Source organism: Balaenoptera musculus, chromosome 9, assembly GCF_009873245.2.
Source record: "Balaenoptera musculus isolate JJ_BM4_2016_0621 chromosome 9, mBalMus1.pri.v3, whole genome shotgun sequence".
In the NCBI taxonomy this organism is placed as follows: domain Eukaryota; kingdom Metazoa; phylum Chordata; class Mammalia; order Artiodactyla; family Balaenopteridae; genus Balaenoptera; species Balaenoptera musculus.
Genome location: NC_045793.1, coordinates 92,125,655 through 92,149,554, shown reverse-complemented (window position 1 = coordinate 92,149,554; position 23,900 = coordinate 92,125,655). Strand labels below are relative to the sequence as shown.

Below are 23,900 nucleotides of genomic sequence, written 5' to 3'. Positions count from 1 at the left end.
GTTGTCTATTCAGGTATTCAACAGATGCAGGCACATCAAGTTGTTTGTGCAGTTTTAAACCGCTGCTTCTGAGGCTGCTGGGAGAGATTTCCCCTCCTCGTCTCTGTTCGCACAGCTCCTGGGGATCAGCTTTGGATTTGGACCCGCCTCTGCGTGTAGGTCGCCTGAGGGCGTCTGTTCCCCGCCCAGACAGGACGGGGTTAAAGGAGAAGCTGCTTCGGGGACTCTGGCTCACCCAGGCCGCGGGGAGGGAGGGGTACAGAGGAGGCGGGGCGAGCCTGCGGCGTCAGAGGCCGGCGTGACGTTGCACGAGCCCGAGGCGCGCCATGCGTTCTCCCGGGGAAGTTGTCTCCGGATCACGGGACGCTGGCAGTGGCGGGCTGCACAGGCTCCCGGGAGGGGCGGTGTGGAGAGTGACCTGTGCTCGCACACAGGCTTTTTGGAGGCGGCAGCAGCAGCCCCAGCGTCTCACGCCCGTCTCTGGGGTCCGCGCTGATCTCCGCGGCTCGTGCCAGTCTCTGGAGTTCGTTTAGGCGGCGCTCTGAATCCCCTCTCCTTGCGCGCCGCGAAACAAAGAGGCAAGAAAAAGTCTCTTGCCTCTTCGGCAGCTGCAGACTTTTTCCCGGTCTCCCTCCCAGCCAGCTGTGGTGCGCCAACCCCTTCAGGCTGTGTTCACGCCACCAACCCCAGTCCTCTCCCTGCAATCCGACCGAAGCCCGAGCCTCCGCTCCCAGCCCCACCCGCCCCGGCGGGGGAGCAGACAAGCCTCTCGGGCTGGTGAGTGCTGGTCAGCGCCGAGCCTCCGTGCGGGAAGTGCGGGAATCTCTCTGCTTTGCCCTCCACACCCCTGTGGCTGCGCTCTCCTCCGTGGCTCCGAAGCTTCCCCCCTCTGCCACCCGCAGTCTCTGCCCGCGAAGGGGCTTCCTAGTGCGTGGAAATCTTTCCTCCTTCACAGCTCCCTCCCACTGGTGCAGGTGCCGTCCCTATTCTTTTGTCTCTGTTATTTCTTTTTTCTTTTGCCCTACCCAAGTACGGGGGGAGTTTCTTGCCTTTTGGGAGGTCTGACGTTTTCTGCCAGCGTTCAGTGGGTGTTCTGTAGGAGCAGTTCCACGTGTAGATGTATTTCTACTGTATCTGTGGGAAGGAAGGTGATCTCCGCGTCTTACTCTTCCGCCATCTTCTCTCCTCCCCCCTTGAATTAGTATTTTCATTCCCTTCTGATAAATACCCAGAAGTGAAATTGCTGGATCATATGGTAGCTCTATTTTTAATTTTTTGAGAAACCTCCATACTGTTTTCCAAAGTGGTTGCACCAGTTTACATTCCCACCACCAGTGCCAAAGCATCCCCTTTTTCCTACATCTTTGACAACACTTGTTATTTCTTGTCTTTTTGATAACCGCCATTCTAACAGGTGTGAGGTGGTATATCCTTGTGGTTTTGATTTGCATTTCCCTGATGATTAGTGATGTTGAACAGCTTTTCATGTACCTGTTGGCCATCTGTATGTCATCTTTGGAAAAATATCTGTTCAGATCCTCTGCCCACTTTTTCATTTGGATTGTTTGTGGGGTTTTGCTATTGAATTGTATGAATTCTTTATATATTTTGGATATTAATCTCTTTCCAGATATATGATTTGCAAATATTTTTTCATATTTGGTAGGTTGCCTTTTCATTTTGTTGATGGTTTCCTTTGCTGTGCAGAAGCTTTTTAGTTTAGTCCCACTTATTTTTGCTTTTGTTGCCTTTGCTTTTGGTGTCAAATCTAAAAATCATTGCCAAGACCAATGTCAAATACTTTACTGCATATGTTTTCTTCTAGGAATTGTATAGTTTCAGATCTTACAATCAAGTCTTTAACCATTTTGAGTTAATTTTTGTATATGGTGTAAGATAATGGTTCAGTTTCAGTCTTTTGCATGTGGCTGTCCAGTTTTCCCAGCACTATTTATAGAAGAGACTGTCCTTTCTCCATCTTATACTCTTGCTTCCTTTGTCATAAATTAATTGACCATACATGTGTGGGTTTATCTCTGGGCTCTCTATTCTATTCCACTGAGTTATGTTCGTTTTTATGCCAGTACCATACTTCTTTGATTACTGTAGCTCTATAACATGGTTTGAAATCAAGAAGCGTGATGGCTCCAGCTGTTTTCTTCTTAAGATTGCTTTGGATATTTGAGGTTGTTTGTGGTCCATACAAATTTTAGGGTTGTATGTTCTATTTCATCAATCTATTCTTAACATCCTGTTTTCATAATAGCACACTGTTTCTGGTCCTCTCCCTTTAGAATCACTTTATATATATATATCCCCAGAATTATTGAATATTTTCCAAGTCCAGAGATGTGGGAGATATTTCTGAGCAGCCCTTGCTCACTGGTCTAATTATTTAAACATATTTATTGATTTAAACAAACTAAAATAGTTATAGTGAAGGTAAAATGCTACACTTATATTTCAAGGTTCCCACAATTTGCAGTTAACTAAGATAATGCATGTCTGTCTCCCCAGCTTGTGAATGTGACACTGATGGGACCATTTCGGGTGGCCTTTGTGTGAGCCACTCTGATCCTGACTTGGGGTCTGTGGCCGGCCAGTGCCTGTGTAAGGAGAACGTGGAAGGAGCCAAGTGCGACCGATGCAAGACCAACCACTACGGACTGAGCGTCACCGACCCCCTGGGCTGTCAGCGTTAAGTCAACAGGGCCTGGGCTGCCAACCTGAATGCATTTTAAGGCTTGGAGCTGCCTCTGTCAGGTCTAAAATTTGGTCATTGTAAGTACCTAAGTCCTACCAGTCTCTGGATTTTTTTTTTTTTTTTTAAGTGTACCAAACCTCCCACAAATTTTAGTAAGTTAGTGGAGAACTTTTTTAGGTGGTTTGCTGAGTTTATCATGAAGAACCAGCAGGGGGCGCTCACATTTTCGCTGCTGGAGCAAACACAGGGGAAAATGCCAAGAAATTTAATGCCAAGTTATGAAAACTTAAAAAAAAAAAAAAAAAAGTCCTCCACTAGGAGTCTACTCTACAAATTTGTTAAATTACATTATGCATTTTTGCATAGGTTGATGACTTCTTAGGCAATTTTCAAGTGGGGGGTTTCCTTTTATTTTTTAAAATTATTTTCTCCCTCTCACACTGCTTTTAGTATTGTCTTATGTTCTCTGTCAAAGAAAAGGAAATAAAGAAGCAAGGAAGGGGCTGTGGGGAAATAGAAATAACCTCAGAGTTTTCTGGGGCCAAATGGGGAGGCCATTGGCTCTAGGATCACAGAAACTCAGGGCTGCCTCGGCTGTCACAGAGCTGCTGATTTCACAGAGAATCTGGGTTAATTATTTCCCTTTGGTCATAGTGTCATGCTCTATGGTTTTGCCCATATAAGGAACTGGATTATTTGCATGTTTAGAAAGCAGCAAGATGAATCAGTCTGTTAAAAAAAAAAAAAGCTCTTCTTTTTGGACTTGATGCAAAATTAAATTTCAGCATAATGAATTATATAATTTCCTATTATACCTTTCAGTACTCCAGGCATTTCCCCTTGTTCACTAACATTATGCCCTCCGAGAAATGGGCCAAACGTTGGTTTTTTGTTTTGCTTTGTTTTTTCTTTTGTAAGAGCTTCAGTTACACATAATTCACACACAGTTCACTTTTTAAAGTGTACAGTTCAGTGATTTTTAGTATATTCAGAGTGTATAATCATCACTACAGTCAATTTTAGAATATTTTCATTACCCCAAAAAGAAATGTGAAGAAGCATTATTCACAACAGTCAAAAGGTGGAAGCAACCCAAGTATCCATCAATGAATGAATGGATAAACAAAATGTGGTAGGTAAACACAGTGGAATATTATTCAGCCTTAAAAAAGGAAGGAAATCCTGATCCAGCCTATAATATGGATGGACCTTGAAAACATTATGCTAAGTGAAATAAGGCAGACCCCAAAGGAAAAATATTGTATGATTCCACTAATATGAAGTACCCAGAATAGTCAAATATTAACAGAATGTAGAATGGTGGTGGCTAAGGGCTGGGGGGAGGGAGGAAGAATGGGGAGAGATGGTATTTAATGGGTACAGAGTTTCAGTTTTGCAAGAGGAAAAGAGTTCTGGAGATTGACTGCACAACAGTGTGAGTGTACTTAACATTGTTGACCTGTACACTTAAAAATGGTGAAGATGGTAAATTTTATGTTATACGTATTTTACCGTAAAAAAGAAAAGAAAGGAAACCCCATATGCTTTAGCCTCTACCTCCCTATCCCCCCAGCCCTAGGCAAGCACTAATATGCTTTCTGTTTCTATAGATTTGCCTGTCTTGGACATTTCATACAAGTGGAGTCATATAATATGTGGTCTTTTGTGTCTGGCTTCTTTTGCTTACCGTAATGTTTTCAAGGTTCATCCATGTTGTAGCAGATATCAATACTTCATTTCTTTTTATTGCTGAATAATATTCCATTGTATGGGTATACCACAATTAATCTACTCGTCAGTTGATGGACATTTGGGCTGTTTCCATGCACACTGGCTTTTCCTGCAGGGGAAATACACATCTTGCTCTGGTTGCACAATTTCTTAGCCTTTACAACATAAGCAGGGCTAGCAATGCCAATGGGTGGAAGAGAAAGAGGAGAGAGGGAATGGGAAAAAAAAGTAACGAGGTGCTAAGAAAGAGAGAGGAGAGAAAGGGATATCATAGGTGCGTCTGCCAGAGAGGGAGCTGTTGGTAATAACGGTGACACTCAGAAACCCTTCCCCTAGTCACCCGACCCAGCCAGCCTCATTCAGAACTGTGCCCAGCTCCGCAACATGCATGACCTCTTGTCTCCTCCTAATTGCCATCCAGTAGAACCACATGAGGGCTGCAAAAGTGTCTGGCACTGCATTTCCTGTGTGGGGTTAAATGCAGTCCAATAATGGGGCAGCCAGGCAGACAATGAACTTGGCAGGGCAGGCTGCTCTGTGTTCTCGTGGCCACGTGTTTGGCTCATTGTAAGCTGTTAAGGACATTTACCAGTGTGGAGAAATCAGAATGAGAATAATTGTGTATGCTGTGCTTTCAGCCTGTGACTGTAACCCCCTGAGGAGTCTGCCACTCTTGACCTGCATTGGCCACTCAAGGCCAATGCTTGTGTCAGTCTCTTGCTACTGGACCACACTGTGAAGAATGCACTCTACGTATTTGTCTCTGATTTCGCCTTTAGGGAGTGATGCAGTCTTCTACTGGCATTGCCTAGAAGAGACTTGGCCCTGTTGATTGCTTTCCTTGTCCTATTATATTTCGGTACTCCCGTGGTAAAAGTATTTACACTACAGGAATCAGCAAACACTGGAAATCAACCCCCATCTTTCTGCAGAGAGCTAGTTGTTAAACATTTACCAGCACCGTGACATTTACCAGTTGGGACTGAATCAACCCAGGCACCGACAGCAATAGTTTTATCCTCTGTTCTCTTGGAAGTACCAAGCAGTAGAATATAAGAGCATTTATCTGGACCCCTTGTTAAGCCCACCAGATCATGGGGCCTTTTCTTCTGTCTCTTATACACAGTCTCTTTCCCACCCTTACCACTCCATGCCTAAAAATATTTTGGATGAGCTCATTAAAAAAACAAACAAACAAGCAAAAACAAAACCCTTAGGTTTAAATGTATTGTAGATTCCTGTGGGAAATAAACCGTTGGATTTTTCACAGACTCCACTACCCACATGAGCATGTATGTCTCAAATTAGCAAAATAAAGCATTCTTCACTCCATAAGAAATGTGTCACGCATTTAGGGAGTTAAAAACCCAGCTCTTTTCTTTGTCCTCTGATCTTGGCAGCCCACCGTGACATTTTAGAAAGAAAAAACAAAAATTTAACCTAGTAAAAGAACAGTGACCTTGATGTGTCTGAAGAAATGTAGCTGATAAATAAGAAACATATGTCTGTTCCGACATAGTTTTGTGCTAATATTGTAAGTTGCTTTACTGAAAACACATGGGGATGGGGCAGAAGAGGTGGGGAAAGAAAGCAAGGAAGTAAATATGAAGAGGGAACTCTGTGTACAACAGGACAAGTAATCTAGAAGTTTCACGTTGGAAGGTGCGCCACGCCGAGCTCCATGACTGTGAGTGGACAGCACAAAAAAAAAGAGTGCAGAGCTGGTGAACAGATCAACGGACACGCCAAGTCAGATCATTCCAGACAAACCTTAGACTCGGGCTGACTTTTTTTGTTGGCTGGTGAACTGCAACTGTGTACTTAATTGTGTCTGCAAAAGGGAAATAACTGAGCGGGGGCCAGTGATGGCAGAACTTGTCCATCATGGCTGAGCCAAGGCATCTGCCTGGTACCGCACGTCTATCAGTGGTGCCCTGGATGGTCCCCTGGGGGGCCAACATGGCAGCGTACCCTGCCTAGAGGGGGTTTTCACAACCCCATCCTGGATAAAGCAGCTCAGTTCACGTTGTTTTTGCCTAAACTAAAGTTTGGTTTGGGGAAAAATATCAAAAGCCCTTTGCTGCGTTTTGTAACAAATTATGTCGACTTTTGATATTTAAAATCTTTTTGAGTAAACTGGGCATAAAATTTTTCCAAGATAACAACCAAAAAATACGGATACTTAACAAACCAATTTCAAATGAGAGTTCCGTGCCTACTAAGATCTTAATTCTATCTGAGTTTGTTAAGTGGAGATTTGAGGGGGAAGATTTTTCTGAGTATTTTACAGTAAATGTCAGACTTAAGAAGTAGTTGTTTACATCTCACCAGCTGTTTATATCAAATAAAGGTCAAGATGTTGCAATGATGACAAAAGTCTTGAATAGAGTTGAGTCTCTCACACAGGGAGAGTTTGTTAGCCAAAACAATTATTTATAAGCGAGTGATTCTACTAAACTGTGATATTTGTATAAGATTTCAAAATCAGCCTGAATGATTTTTTTTAGCCCCAAACATTTGCCATAATGTGTAAGTAAAAATCCCTAGGGATTTCATGGGAAGGGACTGAAAGCAGTTGCAAGTAGGCTAGTCAAAGAATTTCTCCTGGCTGACCTTAGACAACCCAGCCTGAAGCTAACATTGACGCTGTCAGAGGAACTGTGAGATTTCCACTGCATTTCTTTCTTTCTTTTTTTATTGGAATATAGTTAATTTACAATGTTGTGTTAGTTTCAGGTGTACAGCAAAGTGATTCAGTTATACATATACATATATCTATTCTTTTTCAGATTCTTTTCCCATTTAGGTTATTGCAGAATATTGAGTAGAGTCCCCTGTGCTATATAGTAGGTCCTTGTTGATTATCCATTGCATTTCCATTCAAAGCAATACATAGGCAAACCCCCTGTCCCTTTCATTTCAAGTCCTGGAAATGGGAGGTGTGCATTACCAAGTGCGTAGGCAAGCAAGCTACTGTGTGATTGTTCAGGCTGCATGGCTGTTTGCTATGCATCGATGGAGCTATAGTGCTTTTAATATTACACTTCAGAGCAGCAGATGTCTTGAAGGCTGGAATCAACTGAGCATTTTCTCTTTGTAGGTTGGATACTGGGGACTGGAAAATCACCTCCATGGATGTTCTCCCTGTGACTGTGATATTGGAGATGCTTATTCCAATGTGTAAGTCAGTAAAATGAATGACTAAGTTTTGTGGCAATATTCCTCACTCCCATTTCCATCAAATAAATAAAAGCACATTTCATTTGGACATGCTCATAGTCATAGGTGAAGGAGTTCATTCCATGACAAGCAAAGGGCATTGAAAAGTGACGATCTTGAGACATTAACGATAGCCCAACTGATTTCTTTCACTTCAGATATTTCCACGGGTGAGATAACAGTTCTACTGCCTGGGTATCCCGAGGGGGTGTGAAAGATGCCTGCAAATGTGTGATCTGACCTGCCTAAAACTCCATCTTTTTGTCAGCCTGTAAAGAGAGGTCCTGCACTCTCCTTTGCCTGGTTTTTAGAGCAGAATCAGAGAGCCTCTGAGGAGAGAAGTGGCAACCAAGGTTTCACTGATCTGGATTTGCTTGTCAAGACTAGACCTGTAGAATGGAGAGAACAAACTTATGGTTACTAGTGGGGGAAGGTGGCCGTGGTGCGGTCGGGGGGACGGATAGTTAGGGAGTTTGGGATTGACATGGACACACTGCTATATTTAAAATGGATAACCAGCAAGGACCTACTGTATAGTACAGGGAACTCTACTCAATATTATGTAACAACCTAAATCGGAAAAGAATTTGAAAAAGAATAGATACATGTATGTGTATAACTGAATCACTTTGCTGTACACCTGAAACCAACACATCATTGTTAATCAACTCTACTCCAATATAAAATAAAAAGTTTAAAAAACAAACAAACAAAAATACCAGACCTGTAGATCCATTGTTTCTCCGCATCCTCCCCAGGATGGTTGATTGATGGTTTCAAAGAATGGGCCCAAACCCAAGGGGCATTTAGCCCAGCACCCCCAAGGCCCTTATCTTACACTCGTCCCTCCTCCACGTTTTTTTTATGAGGTGGGTTTGTTTTCCCTCAGGTGTTCACCCGAGGATGGGCAGTGTGATTGTCGTCTGCGTGTCACAGGTCGCAGCTGCACTGAGCCAGCGCCCAGCTATTTCTTCGCTCCTTTGAATTTCTACGTCTATGAGGCAGAGGAAGCCACGCCACTCCAGGGACTGGCTCCTTTGGTTCGTATTTCATTGACTCTCTTTACAGACTTCATTTGATGGGGTGTGGGTAAATACACACACCCTTGAGATCATGGGTAAGTTACCTGGAAGAGAGTGGTTTTGTCCACAAACACAGAGCAGAGTGGATTCTATCATGGAACTGCAGATTCTATAAAGTCTTGAGGGCAGAGTCTGCATTTTGTTCATCTTTGTGTCCCTGTTCTGGCACAGAGCCTGGCACAGAAGTGTGAATTGCATTAAGTTGTGATGAAATGGACTTGAGTTTTGCTCTTTCAAGGTACCCATCAGATAGAGTGTGTTTATTGAGCATTTCCTGGTCTGTCTCCCTGACAACACTATAAACCGTGAGAGGGAAGGGAGGATGTGTACCCCGTCGCCACTGTTGCTCTAGTGACGAGCACTCTGATTGGTGTGTAGTAGGAAGCCAGGGATCTCTGCTAATGAATGAATGAGTACGGTACTGAACCAAGTGTAAGATGTGCTCGCTGGCCTCCTGAAGCTGATCTCGGATTAGCAGTCCTCAGTGCTGTTCACAGGAGTGTGTGATTGGAAATGTCGCTTGGTCTGCTTCATCTTCCCTACAAGTCAGAAGTCCTGCGGGAGATGCTCCCTAAAAATATTTATCTCAAAGTGTTATGAGGGGGGCAAACGCAGGCATCTGAACCCATCAGAGAAAATACAGGTTAGCCTCCCATAACACTCTTATGCCTTTGACTCCAGCCACAAGCAGGAATCTGACAAAGGAGAAGGCAATGTGAGGCGAACGACTTCAAGGAGAGAAGGCATGTGAAAGTTGGTTCTGGAGACAGGATTTGGATAGAAAATTGGGAACTCATTCCAGGTTCCAGTGACTAAGTCTTTTCCTGAGGTCTCTTCCTTATCTGGACACGACTGGTGGGAGGGATGAAAATACCCCTTAAGAGGCTTGGAATTTGCTCTTTTACTGACCGAGATTAGGGCAAGAAAAGGAGGCTTGCACTGTCCGGACCTAGACTCACAACTGTGGTGGGTGGAGTCAAGATAAAGCAATCCTATGTCTAGATTCTTCTTCATTGCTTTTAGCATTGCAGGTTTATGATGGTAACTGAAAAAAAAAAAAAAGCTTTGGGAAAAGAATATTGATACTTATATTTAGGCCAAAACTATCATGAAATAATAGGAAAAAAATATATACGTATATACATAGTGACCTTGGCCCCTGGTCCCTGGCACAGAGCTCCCAAAACCTTTGTAATCTTCTAAGGGATGTGAACACTAGGAGCATCTTTTGTTCTAATTTGACCTTTGACCCTGGTTCCTGACACAGAGCTTCCAAATCCTTTGGACTTTCCTGGGTGATAGGAGTGTGATTTGTTCTGATGAGGTGACTCTGGGTGGGCTCCTGGATGGCTTCAGGATGGAGGCTAGTCACCAGAAAGACCAAGCCATGATTAGAAGCTTGAAACTTCTGGCTCCACCCGCCAGCCTCCAGGAAGGGGAGAGGTGAGGGAGATTGAGGTAATGATCCATCATGCGTGTGGGGTGAAGACTCCATACAATTCCCAAAATACTGGGTTCAGAGAGTTTCAAGGCTGGTGACCATATCTGTGTGCTGGGAGGGTGGTGCATCCCAGCCACAAAGGGACAGAAGCTCCTGTGTCTGGGATCCTTCCGGTCCTCACCCTATGTACATCTTCATCTGAGTGTTTATCTTATCCTTCATCATATCCTTTATTATATAACAAACTAGTAAATATAAATAAGTGCTTCCCTGAGTTCTGTGAGCCATTCTAGCAAATGATCGAACTCAAGGAGCGGGTGGTCACAGGAACCCCAGTTTATAGCCAGGTGCATAATGCTGAGCTCCAGGCTAAGATTGGCGTAGAAAGGGATTAGTTAGCATCTCTGCCCTCTAGGAGTTTTTAACCATAGCTGATGTTTTTCATAGATAGCTCAGGATGGGAGCAGTGCCATACAACAAGGGGGGTCCAAAAGTGCATTAGGATTTTGGAGCCACGACTGATCCTTTACGAATGGGCTTAACACACGGGTAGAATCATTTGGCCTGAGACTAGAAATCCATGAGCATTTCCATTGGTGGATGAGGGGAGAAGACAGTCCAATCAGAAAAGTTCTAAGTAACAGCTCAGAGGAGAAACAACGCAGGTGTATTTGCAAGTAGAACAGAAAGTTTATATAGGAAAGAAGTACCGGAAGAGAAAATTAGATTCTCCTATTAAAGAGGCTAAATTTTCTTCTTGGGGCAATGAGAACTCGTTGAAACCTTCTGAGCAAAGGCATGACGTGATGAAGATTGTCCTCTGTGCCCTTACGGACACCATCCAGCAGAAGTGGAGCCTGGGGTGGAGGGGCTCAGGGGGCAGTAGTCCAGACAGGGATGGAGAAGGGACAAGGTTCAGGGAGAAGAGAGAGGATGGGGATGGAGACATGAAAGGACATGAATCCAAGACCCCAGCTTTCAAATAATTGTTTTAATACTCAAATTGGAGAGCTAAGAAGAATGACAATTAACTTTCTTGGTGGGTCTTCAGAAAGATATCTATATTTGTATCTACATCTACCTATCTATCTGTCTATCATCTCTCAATCACCTGTTTACCTATTATCTATCATCTATCTATCATGTATCTGTTCACCTATCATTTACCTACTTATCTATCTATCTAATCTTTCTTAGTCTGTCTGGGCTGCTAAAAATACCATAGACTGGGTAGCTTATAAACAACATAGACTTATTTCTCACAGTTCTGCAGGCTGAGAAGTCTAAGGTCAAGGTGCCTGCAGATTCAATATCTGAGACCCACTTCCAGGTTCTTAGATGGCTGAGTCCTCACATGACAAGGGAGGTCTCTGGGGCCTCTTTTATAAGGGCACTAATCCTAATCACCTGCCCCAAACCCCACTTCCTAATACCATCAACTGGGGATTCGATTTCAACATATGAATTTGGGAGAGGGGCAGTGGGATACAAACCTTCAGTCTATGGCGATATCCTTGCTACTCAAAATGTGGTGTGTAGACCAACAATAGTGTCATCACTTGTGGATTCATTAGACTTGGAGACTCTCAGGCCCCACCCAGACCTATTGAATCCATTCTACATGTTAGCAAGATCCCCGGGTGATTTGTACACAGTTTGGGAAACACTGACTTGTTTTCTTACAGAAACTAACTGTGGTCACAAAAGTTAATATTGATTGAATTTAACATGGTATGGCATTTAATATAGTATAATATAAAGTTAATTCCATAATATGTTTTCTGTATAAAAGTGGTAAAGTAGCTTATAATTTTGTGTTACAAGATGAACACAATGGGTGAGAGGGAAAAAAATGAAGAGGACAAATAAACGTAATCCAGTGTGGCCTGTCCAAAGGGTCCTCATCACAGAGGTTGAGGAGCTGGTCGGAGAGCATGGCTGAGAGTCTGAATAGTGACCACAGAGTATGAGGGTTCCTGAAGTTAACTACAGCTGACCTCAAGGCTGCCTGCTCATGATGAACAACCAGGGCACCTGTGAAATTAAAAACCTTGACTGTAAAACCAACAATGAAACATCAAGCAAACACCGATGACTAGGGTACAGTGAGAATTTGGAAATGAGCAATTGGAGATTCTAACTGGGTCGGCAGCTGAATGACTAAGGAGATGATATAAAACAGAGTCCCATAAAACCCAGGATTTTAAGGAAACTGGAGTTGCATGAATGCTACTCTGCTGTTTTAATAGTTTGGTTGGTGGAATCTTGCTATCCCGGTATAATTTCTCATGGGAACATTTAAGACCAGATTCTGCAAACCATGAGAACTAAGAGAAGTTGGTCTGGAGAGTGTTAAAATTACAACATCTAATAATCTTTGAATCTGTATATCATGCATATTGTTAATTTTCGAAACACCACAAAACCAATAGAAAAGAAGAAATGCTTTCGAAGTTTAGAATTGCACTAGTTGAGCAGCCCTTAAAAAGAAAACCCAACACATAGTCTTAGGACCACTAAAAATTTCCCCTTTTCATAGAGAAACAAAAAATTATAAGCTGCCTCTATGTGTTCTTCCTGAAGCTATTAAGTGAGACTCATGGTTACCTTTTAAAGTATGGTATAATCTGAAACTCTTGAACTCTGGTAAAATTGGAACTTTTGTTGGTTACTTAAACTGTCCTTTCTTTTTAAGATATTAGCAACAGCTCTGCCTACATGTGATGTGTATTTCCAGCAACAAGGAGATGATTTCGTAACTGACAAAGGAAGCATAATACTGAAGAGAAATCAGAAGCAAAGCATTCGAGCGGATGAGCAGAGTGAGGTAAACCATTTCTTCAGGGTCGTTGTCTGTTGTGCTATAAGCAAATAACCCGGGTAATGCACTTAGAACCATGCGTGGCCCATGTAAGTGACCAGCCAGTGTAAGCCCTATTATCCTGAAGAATAGAATGAAGGAAAGGTAGAAGCCAGCTCAAAGTACTTCGAGCCTCTGGGGAAAACTTCAATCGCTTTATTTCTCTACAAAATGAAAATTTCTGGAAAATAAGATTTTGGAGAGTTGAAGAGTCAGACTCTGAATTCACAATTTCTTATCATGTTAGAAAGGAGAGATACAGTATTGAGGAATGGCTGTCTTCCCAGTTGGAGAAGAAAGGACATGCTAATGTCCCTGGGGATGGTGTGTGACTATGCCCTTGAATCTGAGATGGATGTAGTTGGTCACTGCCGGCGTGAGTGCCAGAGTGATGCCGCCTCCACAGGGCCCTGCCTCCGATGGCTTCAGAAGGCCAGAGGAGACCTGAAGACCTTGTAGCTAGCCAACTAGTATTCACTCGAAGTCAGGGCCACTTTAGGCCTGTTTGTTTGTTTGTTCATTTGTTATGCCGGGGTCTTTACTGAGCATTCCTGTGTGCATATGCATTAAGGGGCATGTTGGAAAAGCAAAGGAAAGCAGGTGTTAGCTGTCTTGTTCATAAACCCAGCAGCTGAAACAGTTCCTTATTCATAAGAGACTTTCTCGAGTGGATGAAATGATTGATTGAATGAAAACGGAAATACCTAGACATAGAGCCTGCCCTTAAGATTGTGGTGGGGGAAATGAGCCACGTATACAAACAATGAATGCATGACAGGGTGGGGTAAGTATCATAAAGAGGTGTACATAATGTGATACGGATTCTACTTAAGGAGAACCACCTCCAACTGAGAGGATAAGAGAAGGCTTCATAGATGGTGTTCCTCCTTCCAGGCCCATGTACACCAAGTCACAGAGGCTTTGCTCTTTATTCTTCTTGTTTCTGTTCCTATGCCACATGCCCATGAAGCCTTCTCTGACTCTAGGCATCTCAATCTGAAGTCCACCTGAAAGAGAAAAGTAGGGAGTGCCCTTGCTCCCTGTGGCAAAGATCAGTGAACCTCTAAATTTTACTGTGCATAAGTATTGCCCAGGGAGATTGTTTAGAATGCAGATGCTAGGGCCTTCCACTTGAGATGCTGAATCAGGGAATGTGAGACTAGTCAAGTTTTTTCAGGTAACTCTATACATGGGACTATTGTATTGGATAGTGCAAACATAGAACATTTTCATTATTGTAGAAAGTTCAATTAGGCAGTGTTGCTCTAGAGCAAAGAGGTTCAAATTGGAACCATCAAAGACTTAGGAAAACATGGGTACATTTTGTGATCTTCATTTGGATTTAAATATTTGAGGTGTTTGGCACAATGATTTAAAAAAAAAAAAAACCCACACATTTTGGATCATTTGGGGGGAGAAAAGAAATCTGCGTGTTTGCCGAGCACCCCAAGTGATACGAGTGGTCCCTGGCAGCACTTTGAGAGACACTGCTCAAAGCATCCACGGCGTCCTCTCCTGACTCTTGCCTGAAATGACCACCTCTGTATTACTGACTTGCAAAACTTCTAGTCATCCCTTAAGACCCAATTCAGATTTATCTTTCTCTGACATTCCCTACCCTGACATCTGGACATAATTAATTGTTTCTATCTCTGGAGTCCCATAGGTCAGTAATTTTCAAACTGTAGGTCATGCCTATTAGTAAGTAGGTCATGAAATCAATTGACTGGATCAGTTTAGTACAACAGAAGAATATAAAACAGGAGCATTTTTTTGTGAAACTTTTCAGTTTTATATAAATGTGTGTGTGTGTGTGTGCGTGCGCACATGCGCACTGAGTCACTGTCTTAGGTTGGATTCCCTACAATCAGAGATTACAACAGAGATCTGGGTGCATGTGTTTTACTAAGGAAGCACTCATCAGGAGAAACCTGTCAGGGAGGAGGGCAGTAGGCTGGGGAGCGGGGAAAGTGAGGCAAGGATGACGTCTAGGCCTTGCCTGAGTCTAGCCTTGCCTGATCCCCTGGGGAAGCTGTGAAGCAGAAATTGCACCACAGAGTTGTCCCCCATTGAAGCCCCAGGGCTGTCTTCTCATGTCAGGCAGGCATGGCTGTAGGCTGCCAGGGCAGATGCAGATCGCCTCCCAGGTGAGGTGGCTCCCATCAGCCAAGGGCAATTCTCAAGAGAAGGTAGCAGTGGTGAGACATAGCAACCAACAATCCCAGGAGCTGGTGGCGAGATAGAGTGGCCCAGTAAAGGGGACCAGGCAGTACACTAACAGCATAGACCCAAGTTCACTCCTGGCATGCTCAGACCCATGTGCAGGGCCAGGACAAAATAAAAATTAAAATGCAGGGCCCCTTATTCAGAAATTAGGGAAAGGACCCTTGAAGATAGTAAAGTATAAAGCTTTTTACTTTCTTCCATAGTCTCTCTCAACTTGTCAAAATATTTTTATGTGCTATTTAATGTCATTCTAAGTAAAGAAATATTAAAAATTTAAATTATTAACCTGAATTATACTATTGATCTCTATAGCATGCAGTGCCAATTTTAACTGCAAACATAAGAAATTCATGGTCACTGGGAGTGACAATGAGCTTGGCTACTCCTACTTGGTTCCCAAACCCATGCTTTTTCCCTGCTGGGGACACAGCATCGCATAAAGACCATTGGTTTAAGGAGTAAATAACATCTAGAAGAAAACTGTCCCATCTCACAGGGTGTCATTTCCAAGCTAGTGAAGCTAATGCATCTTTTAAGGGCCCCATCCCACTGCCATCTCAGGTCAGCATCTTCCGGATGCCATGGTTTGTTTAGGAACAGTGGATCCCAAAGTCACATGACCACTGATACACTTCTTTTACTGTAAAGTGGATCCCTTGGGCTGAGGAAGTTGTGTTTTCCCACATTGGTGAATTAGACACTCTGTGAGCTGTCAGAGAGTGGTGCTGACCAAGGCCATAGAGTGTCCGATTCTCACTGTGGGACACCACATGACATCGCCTTAGACCAAGGGATCCAATTCACTATCCTTCAATATAGGGAGTCAATGTCATATTTTGTAGAACATCTGGATTGTCCAGATTCTTTTGGGCTGTACTATTACAGAGAGCAGGAGAATTAATAGCCTTGGGGCAAGACTAAATATACACGACCGCCCATCCCAAGTGAATACAAATTGCTTCTGTTTCTTCTTCCTCATGGAGATGGAAGAAAACGCATTTTGCGTTTCAATAGCTGCGTATCATGCACCAGGGTGGTGGTAACCAGCTCTGGTCATGATACTCCTTCCATCAGGACAGCTGCCAAGTGGGGCTACAACTTAGTTATATTAGTATAAAGTTTGTAATGGGGATATGATATGAGACCCACCACCAAGTCTTGAGAGTGGCACTTTGAGAATGCCTCTGATTTGCAATATTGCTTTTTATTTACTATCTTGGCTTGGTGGTGGTGGGGAGGGCAATGGAGGGTGGGCATTTCACAAGGTTTTACTCGGCCTTTCCTACTATAGGAGCGCTAATATCAATGCCAACTGCTAAGCAGGTCCATTCCAATACATATACAAGAATTGGAGGAAACAATCAATGGTTCAGTAAACCCAGTGAACTGACTGTGAAAAGAACCTAAGTCAGATCTCCATTTACTACCTGACCCCCATATGCCCTGTTCTAACAGGGGGACCATGATGGCACTTTGGGTACATGGTTATCAGTATCAACTCAGATCCTGTATCCATTAGCCCTCGAAAGATCTAGGCATTTCTGCTTCCCCAATAGACTAGGTAAATAAACATAGATCTCTTTGGGAGATAAGTGAGAGAATTAACACTTGCTGTGGTGGTGAAGAGTCTTTCCTCATCGGGACCCGGACTCTCATTCAGTCACTGGGGTCTGGGTCTGAGAATTTGCTCAGCTCTATAAATTTGGGAAAGGATTATGTCCTTCTGTTGAGGTGGCTGAACTCAGCCTTCTGCCAGTTCATACTTGATCACTTTGGATTACACATATTAAGCAATATTTTGTCGACTGCTCATCTGTCTTGCTCCTAGGAACATCATGTTCTATTAGTCGTCTCCACAGAAGATTCCTGTAGGTCAGGCCCCCTTGTCTCCTATTCCAACCTCGCTGACCATTATAATTATACCCATCTTGCTTTTGAGAGTTAAATGCTCCCCAGCCCTTGATAGTCTGCGATCCTGTCCACCACACTGATACTAAGGAGCTCAATTTTGTAATGGTTTAGCCTACCAGCCTACAGAGGGTACCCCATCCTCTGCTTCTCAGTGATGCTGGTGGCCCCGTCACCAGTTCATTCCTCACTGTCTTGAAAAACGGACACGGAGCATAGTCAGCTGATGGGTTTTCCAGCCTTGTGGCTTACATCCATTCAAGCATGCCTAGTTCTTTGAGCCTTGTAACCCATCCTCCCCAGCCTGCTACAGCAGTTCTGGCAGCTCTGCTTCATTACTCTGGACCACAGCTTTCGCCAAGCATCTCTCAGGGCTCCGGGGCCCTTGCCAGGCTGCTAAATCCTTTATCACCGGTGACCCCAAACCAACAAACTCTCCTTACCTGATTTCATATTCTGTCCCCTTGATCTGGCACCCCTCACGATCCATGCCCAGCCATCCTCTCCCAGTTGCTACTTGTTCGTGTTCACCAGGTCCCTCTCGGAGATCCAGCCCTTTCCCATCAGATCATGCTGCAACTTGACCCTAATTATCAGGCAAGTGGTCAGGAGGGGCAGATCCTCAGGAATGCACACGTTTTCTTTTAAGGTACCTGCATCATTTGAGGTTTCTGCCTCGTCTTCAAATGTGGCAGGGATGGAGGTGGGCGAGGATGGGAGGGCCTCTATTTTCGAATAAGTGTGAGTGGATTACTTCTACAGTCCAAGAGTGCTCAGGAGAACCTCAAGGTTCACGATTCTCAGGTGCATCACCCATGCCTCAAGATCCCCCTGCTTCCCTGTGAAGGGAGGGCCTGACTTGGGCATAGGTGACTTACCCAGGCTGAGAACTCCGCCTTCCCTGAAGTTCCGCAGCTCTTCCAATTAAGTCTCGTGCCTGGTCTTTGGCTCTTCCTGCCCTCTCACTAAAGGAGATGAGTTTCTTTAAATGCTGCCAGGGAGCCCTTCTGATTCTCACACTTGACTCTAAGTTGCTGATCGATTGCCCTGAGCCTGCCATCGTCTTTCATCAAATGCGTCAGTGGTGTCCAACAATAGCCACCCACGTCCACAGTCCTTATAACTACTCTTTCCCCTGTATCAGAAATCTTGCTCAAGTCAGTGCCTCCCCTTCGCCCTCTATCCTGTCCCAGGTGGCCACAGATGACTGTTTTAGCAATGGCTCTGCTGCTACACAAGGGTCATCAACACGTTACCCACTGGGTTCCTCATTGCCAGCCGAGCAGTAAATGATCCACGTCCAGGAATGCATCTAGAGTCCACACTGTCTGCTACCAACTCTCTCAGGTCAGCGGCCCTAGAAACAGAGCCTAAGACCGGATTCAGGTGCATGTAATTTATGAAGGCAGTGTTCTTCGGGAAAACTCTTTAAGAGAGTGAAGGAAACATGACAGAGAAGAGGAAAGAGTCAGAGGTGGTCTCAGGTAAAACAAAACTTGGATTGATCCACAGAGAAAGTCAGAAACATAAACTGCAGATAAATTTGTCCTGCCCCTTGAGACGACAGGGCCAGCCTTTTATAACCTCCTATCAGGCAGTCTTTGGCTGTGAGCTACTCCAGGGGTAGGAGTGGGCAGTTGGGGTGTGAGAGGGCAGTTCTCCGGAGAAGGGGGGCAATTGTGAGCTGTTGGAAACCACACACACGCACACACGCAACTGGGAGATGTGTATACCAACCAAGTAAAGGGGGATCCCGGGGTGCGGGGGTACCTACAGTGTCTGTTGCAAATTCCAGAGTACTTTTTTAAAGTTTGAAAAACGTTGCATAGAGATGAGTTTACATACACCTCCGTCTCATTTCTTATTTACCTTTCTGTCTCCCACGCAAGATTCTAAACCCCTCTGTGGCTGGGAATCTGTCCTATTCGTATATGCATTCCTGATTCAGAGGCGGGGATTGAATCATTACTAAATAAACATTTGTCAAATGAAGAGCAGTTTGTGGTAGATCACAGAGCAACTTGAACTGCAGGCTAAGTAATTTGGGCATGATACCCTTGGCAGTGAGAAAGCGTTTGAAATGCTTGTTGGCAGCAGTGTGCGGTATGTATTGGACTAGCGAGATCACGGAGAGAACAGCCAAGAGGTTGTTGCAGCAACAGAGGCAGAAACTAACAAGAGGCAGCATTCTGGTGGAGGCTGGAAGTGTCGAGAGGCAGATGCAAAAGTCATCAAGGAAGTATTATCTATAGGGTCCAGATGGCCCCAGGCTGATATCCAGCACTGAGACCGGCAGGGCTGCTAATCAAGTGTGTGAGCAGTTTTGTACTTATGTGCCCCCAAGCAGATGGGAGAAGATCATTTCTCATATTTGCATGGAAGAAACATCTAAAAAAAAAATCTGGGTGGGTTTTATCATTGTCATGCACAATTAGGCAAAATCCATGAAGTGTAGTCATGGGAATATTTTCTTGCCCTCCGTATTTTAGCCAGAACTCCACAGTCAGATCTGAGAAAAGCCAAGGTCACCAATGTGGAATCACTCAGTACATGACACGTGGAGTACATAACGTACTGGCTAGTGACAGTGTTTTCCAAGTGATTACTCTATACAGTAACATATGTTCCAAAGCTGCAGATTCAGCATGTTTTTCTCCGCTGTATTCTGGACTCTATCCTGGTTGGAATAAGTTATTCGGGACTCAGATGGATCATATACACATCAAGAAACCCATGGGTTTTGTTTTTGTTTTTTTCCCCCTGAACTCTTCCAGCCCTTCACTCTAGGCAAAGTTGTGTTTATTCCTCTCTGGCTAGCTGCCTGCTGTTTCTGTCGTTCTCCGAGGGCCAGCTCCCGGGGTGCCTGTTACGTGGACGGGACCTGGATTTGCCAGGTTCTCTCTGGGGCCGGCTTGAGATTTGCTGTGGGGAACATCCCCATTCCCATGGATTTTGCTGTTGCCATTCACTATGAAACTCAGGTATCCTTTACTCCACTTCTACGGTGGTGGTTCCGAGCTGACTGAAATACGTTCTCGAGCTAAGTGTTTCCATTGCAATCTTGCCTACGTTCATCTTAACAGGATTTGCAAAAAGTCGAACATCTGGAGAGCATTATAAACCAAAGGGTTTCCTAAACATATTAAAGCAACACAGCCATATGCACACACGCCTTATTCCGTGGAGAGAAGCTAAAGCTGGGGCTACGGATTTAAGGTACTAGTTCTAGGGAAGTGGTGATGGAATGTTTGTATAAGAACAATAAATAACTAAAACAACGCAAATCCTGCCCTCCTGGGACTTTTTTTTTTTTCTAAAAATGTAATAAACCTGTGTAGAGATTCAGACTCATAGGGATGCAGTAGAGGCATTTATTTGCACTTGGATTTTACCAGGAAACGAGAAAAGCTAAAAGCAGCCTGTTCCTCTTGCCTGCTCCCTTTCTAGCCTTCCCCCACCCTTTGAGAAATATCGAAGAGGAAGAGAAACCAAATTAGAAAAACACTTGATCTAGAGCAGTGGTTCCTAACCTTTTCTTTGTATACCCTTTTCTTTGATGATCTGAAACCCCACAGACCATCTGCCCTGAAAAATATTTTATATGGCTGGGGGCGGCCTCAGAGCCCCCGGAGTCTCTCTAGGGACCACATTCTGGAAGGGCTCACTTTCTATGGTATGACCAGAGCTGATGATCTGCTTTGAAACTCTTAACATGACATAGTTCTCAATTTCTCACTTACACATGAAAGGCAAAGGACTTCAAGGAACTTTGACCTGGTGAGTATGACAAGAAACTCATTTTTTTTTTTACATATGTGTATATACACATAAATATATTTAATTTTTGTATAGAGAGAACACATCTCTGACTTTTTTAAATTCATTTTTTTAAATTTATTTATGTTTTGGCTGTGTTGGGTCTTCGTTTCTGTGCGAGGGCTTTCTCTAGTTGCGGCAAGCGGGGGCCACTCTTCATCGCGGTGCGCGGGCCTCTCACTGTCGCGGACTCTCTTGTTGCGGAGCACAGGCTCCAGATGCGCAGGCTCAGTAATTGTGGCTCACGGGCCCAGTTGCTCCACGGCATGTGGGATCTTCCCAGACCAGGGCTCGAACCCGTGTCCGCTGCATTGGCAGGCAGATTCTAAACCACTGCGCCACCAGGGAAGCCCTCTCTGACAGCTTTAAAAAGCTTTTCCTAACTGTAAGGCTTCCAGAGTTTAGCTAATTAGCATAAGCACTGTCTTCCTCTCTCTCTCTGTCTCTTTCTATATACGTGTGTGTGTGTGTCTCTCTATATATGTATGTATTTATACAGATATGTATAAATAGATCTAATAATATAATAAATATAAATTTATATAATAATGTATATGCACTAATATGAAAGAAATATATATCTTTTTGTGAAGGATTTTTTTTTTTTTTGGTTCTGTGATCCAGGAACATGATGATTTTTTTTAAATATCTTTATTGGAGTATAATTGCTTTACAATGTTGTGTTAGTTTCTGTTGTACAACAAAATGAATCAGCTGTAAGTATACATATATCCCCATATCCCCTCCCTCTTGAGCCTCCCTCCCACCCTCCTTATCCCACCCCTCTAGGTGGTCACAAAGCACTGAGCTGACCTCCCTGTGCTATGCGGCTGCTTCCCACTAGCTATCTATTTTACGTTTGTTAGTGTATATATGTCCATGCCATTCTCTCACTTCGTCCCAGCTTACCCTTCCCCCACTGTGTCCTCAAGTCCATTCTCTACATCTGTGTCTTTATTCCTGCCCTGCTACTAGGTTCATCAGTACCGTATTTTTAGATTCCATATATGTGCTTTGGCATACGGTATTTGTTTTTCTCTTTCTGACTTACTTCACTCTGTATGACAGACTCTAGGTCCATCCACCTCATTACAAATAACTCAATTTCATTCATTTTTATGGCTGAGTAATATTCCATTGTATATATGTGCCACATCTTCTTTATGCATTCATCTGTCGATGGACACTGAGGTTGCTTCCATGTCCTGGCTATTGTAAATAGTGCTGCAATGAACATTGTGGTACATGACTCTTTTTGAATTATGGTTTTCTCAGGGTATATGCCCAGTAGTGGGATTGCTGGGTCATATGGTAGTTCTATTTTTAGTTTTTAAAGGAATCTCCATACCGTTCTCCATAGTGGCTGTATCAATTTACATTCCCACCAACAGTGCAGGAGGGTTCCCTTTTCTCCACACCCTCTCCAGCATTTGTTGTTTGTAGATTTTTTGATGATGGCCATTCTGATGGTGTGAGGTGATACCTCATTGTAGTTTTGATTTGCATTTCTCTAATGATCAGTGATGTTGAGCAGCTTTTCATGTGTTTGTTGGCAATCCATATGTCTTCTTTGGCGAAATGTCTATTTAGGTCTTCTGCCCATTTTTGGATTGGGTTGTTTGTTTTTTTGATATGGAGCTACATGATCTGCTTGTACATTTTGGAGATTAATCCTTTGTCAGTTGCTTCGTTTGCAAATATTTTCTCTCATTCTGAGGGTTGTGTTTTCATCTTGTTTACGGTTTCCTTTGCTGTACAAAAGCTTTTAAGTTTTATTAGGTCCCATTTGTTCATTTTTGATTTTATTTCCATTACTCTAGGAGGTGGCTCAAAAAGATCTTGCTGTGATTTATGTCAGAGTGTTTTTCCTATGTTTTCCTCTAAGAGTTTTATAGTGTCTAGCCTTACATTTAGTTCTTTAATCCATTTTGAGTTTATTTTTGTGTATGGTGTTAGGAAGTCAGGAACATGATGATTTAATCGACTCTTTGGGAGGCAGAGGTTAAAGATTAGACCTGTCAGGAGTGCCAGGGTTTTTCTAGACTCAGGAATTACAGCTATGGCCAGAAACAATATTCTTTCTACCTGGATCACAATTCAAACACCAGCGACTTGAGCCTGAGAGTGAACCTCTTCTCTCAACTCCAAAATTCTGTTTTCTGAGCAGGCCGTGGGTTGCAAATTTATTCCACGCACTATCCATTAGGAACATGTTGGTGCATGCATCCTCGCAGGGACGTGCTCTTATGTGATGCCTGTCTAGTCTGCAGATGACTGGACTGTCCAGATGGTGGTTAACCTGGCCGGAGGGAGCAAGCACTGTGCATGCGAGACCCCACAGCCAAAGCCTCAGCCTTTACCAGCAGCTTCCAGGTATGCGGGGGGCCTGTCCTCAAACGTTGAACGTTTCTTAGAATGTTGTTCATCTATCAGGAATTTGTATCCAGGGACTAAGTGAGAGTAGAGATGTATCAAAGCAGACATAATGTTTATTAAGTGTTTACTATGTGCTACACTGTGCTTTACATTAATACCACGCTGAATCTTCCTAACAACTCAAGGAGGTAGGTTTTGTCTTCATTGAGAACGAGAACACTGTGATAACTTGCCCGAGTCTTACGGCTAATGTGTAGAAGAACCAGGGCTCCAGCCCAGATATCCTGACCCTAGATCTTGAATGTTTGTTTCCCATTCCCCAGATGCCTGCAGATGTGAGAAAATGAAATGCTGCAAGAATAAGAGGACAGTATTCAGCTTGAGTTATCTCAACAACTGAGAGTCTAGTTTTGAGACCACTAATTTTGCATTGGAGATTTGTGGCTGAATAAAGCAGAGACCCTGTTGATATTAGCCTGATAGATGGGATGAAGGACCTTTGCGCCATCCTTTTCCCAGAGCAGTCATGACAAACCA

At 43.6% G+C, this 23,900-nt stretch overlaps 1 protein-coding gene across 1 annotated transcript in view; it reads left to right on the top strand.

Annotated features, from left to right (window-relative positions):
• Positions 1–23,900, top strand: part of LOC118900563 (laminin subunit beta-4-like) — a 95,884-nt gene that overhangs the window by 24,556 nt on the left and 47,428 nt on the right. Inside the window, 9 exon segments of the mRNA XM_036862959.1 lie at positions 2,518–2,697; positions 5,074–5,120; positions 5,122–5,183; positions 7,535–7,615; positions 8,544–8,694; positions 12,873–13,004; positions 19,989–20,064; positions 20,067–20,152; positions 23,251–23,360. Of these exon segments, the coding sequence (XP_036718854.1) occupies positions 2,518–2,697; positions 5,074–5,120; positions 5,122–5,183; positions 7,535–7,615; positions 8,544–8,694; positions 12,873–13,004; positions 19,989–20,064; positions 20,067–20,152; positions 23,251–23,360 (925 nt within the window).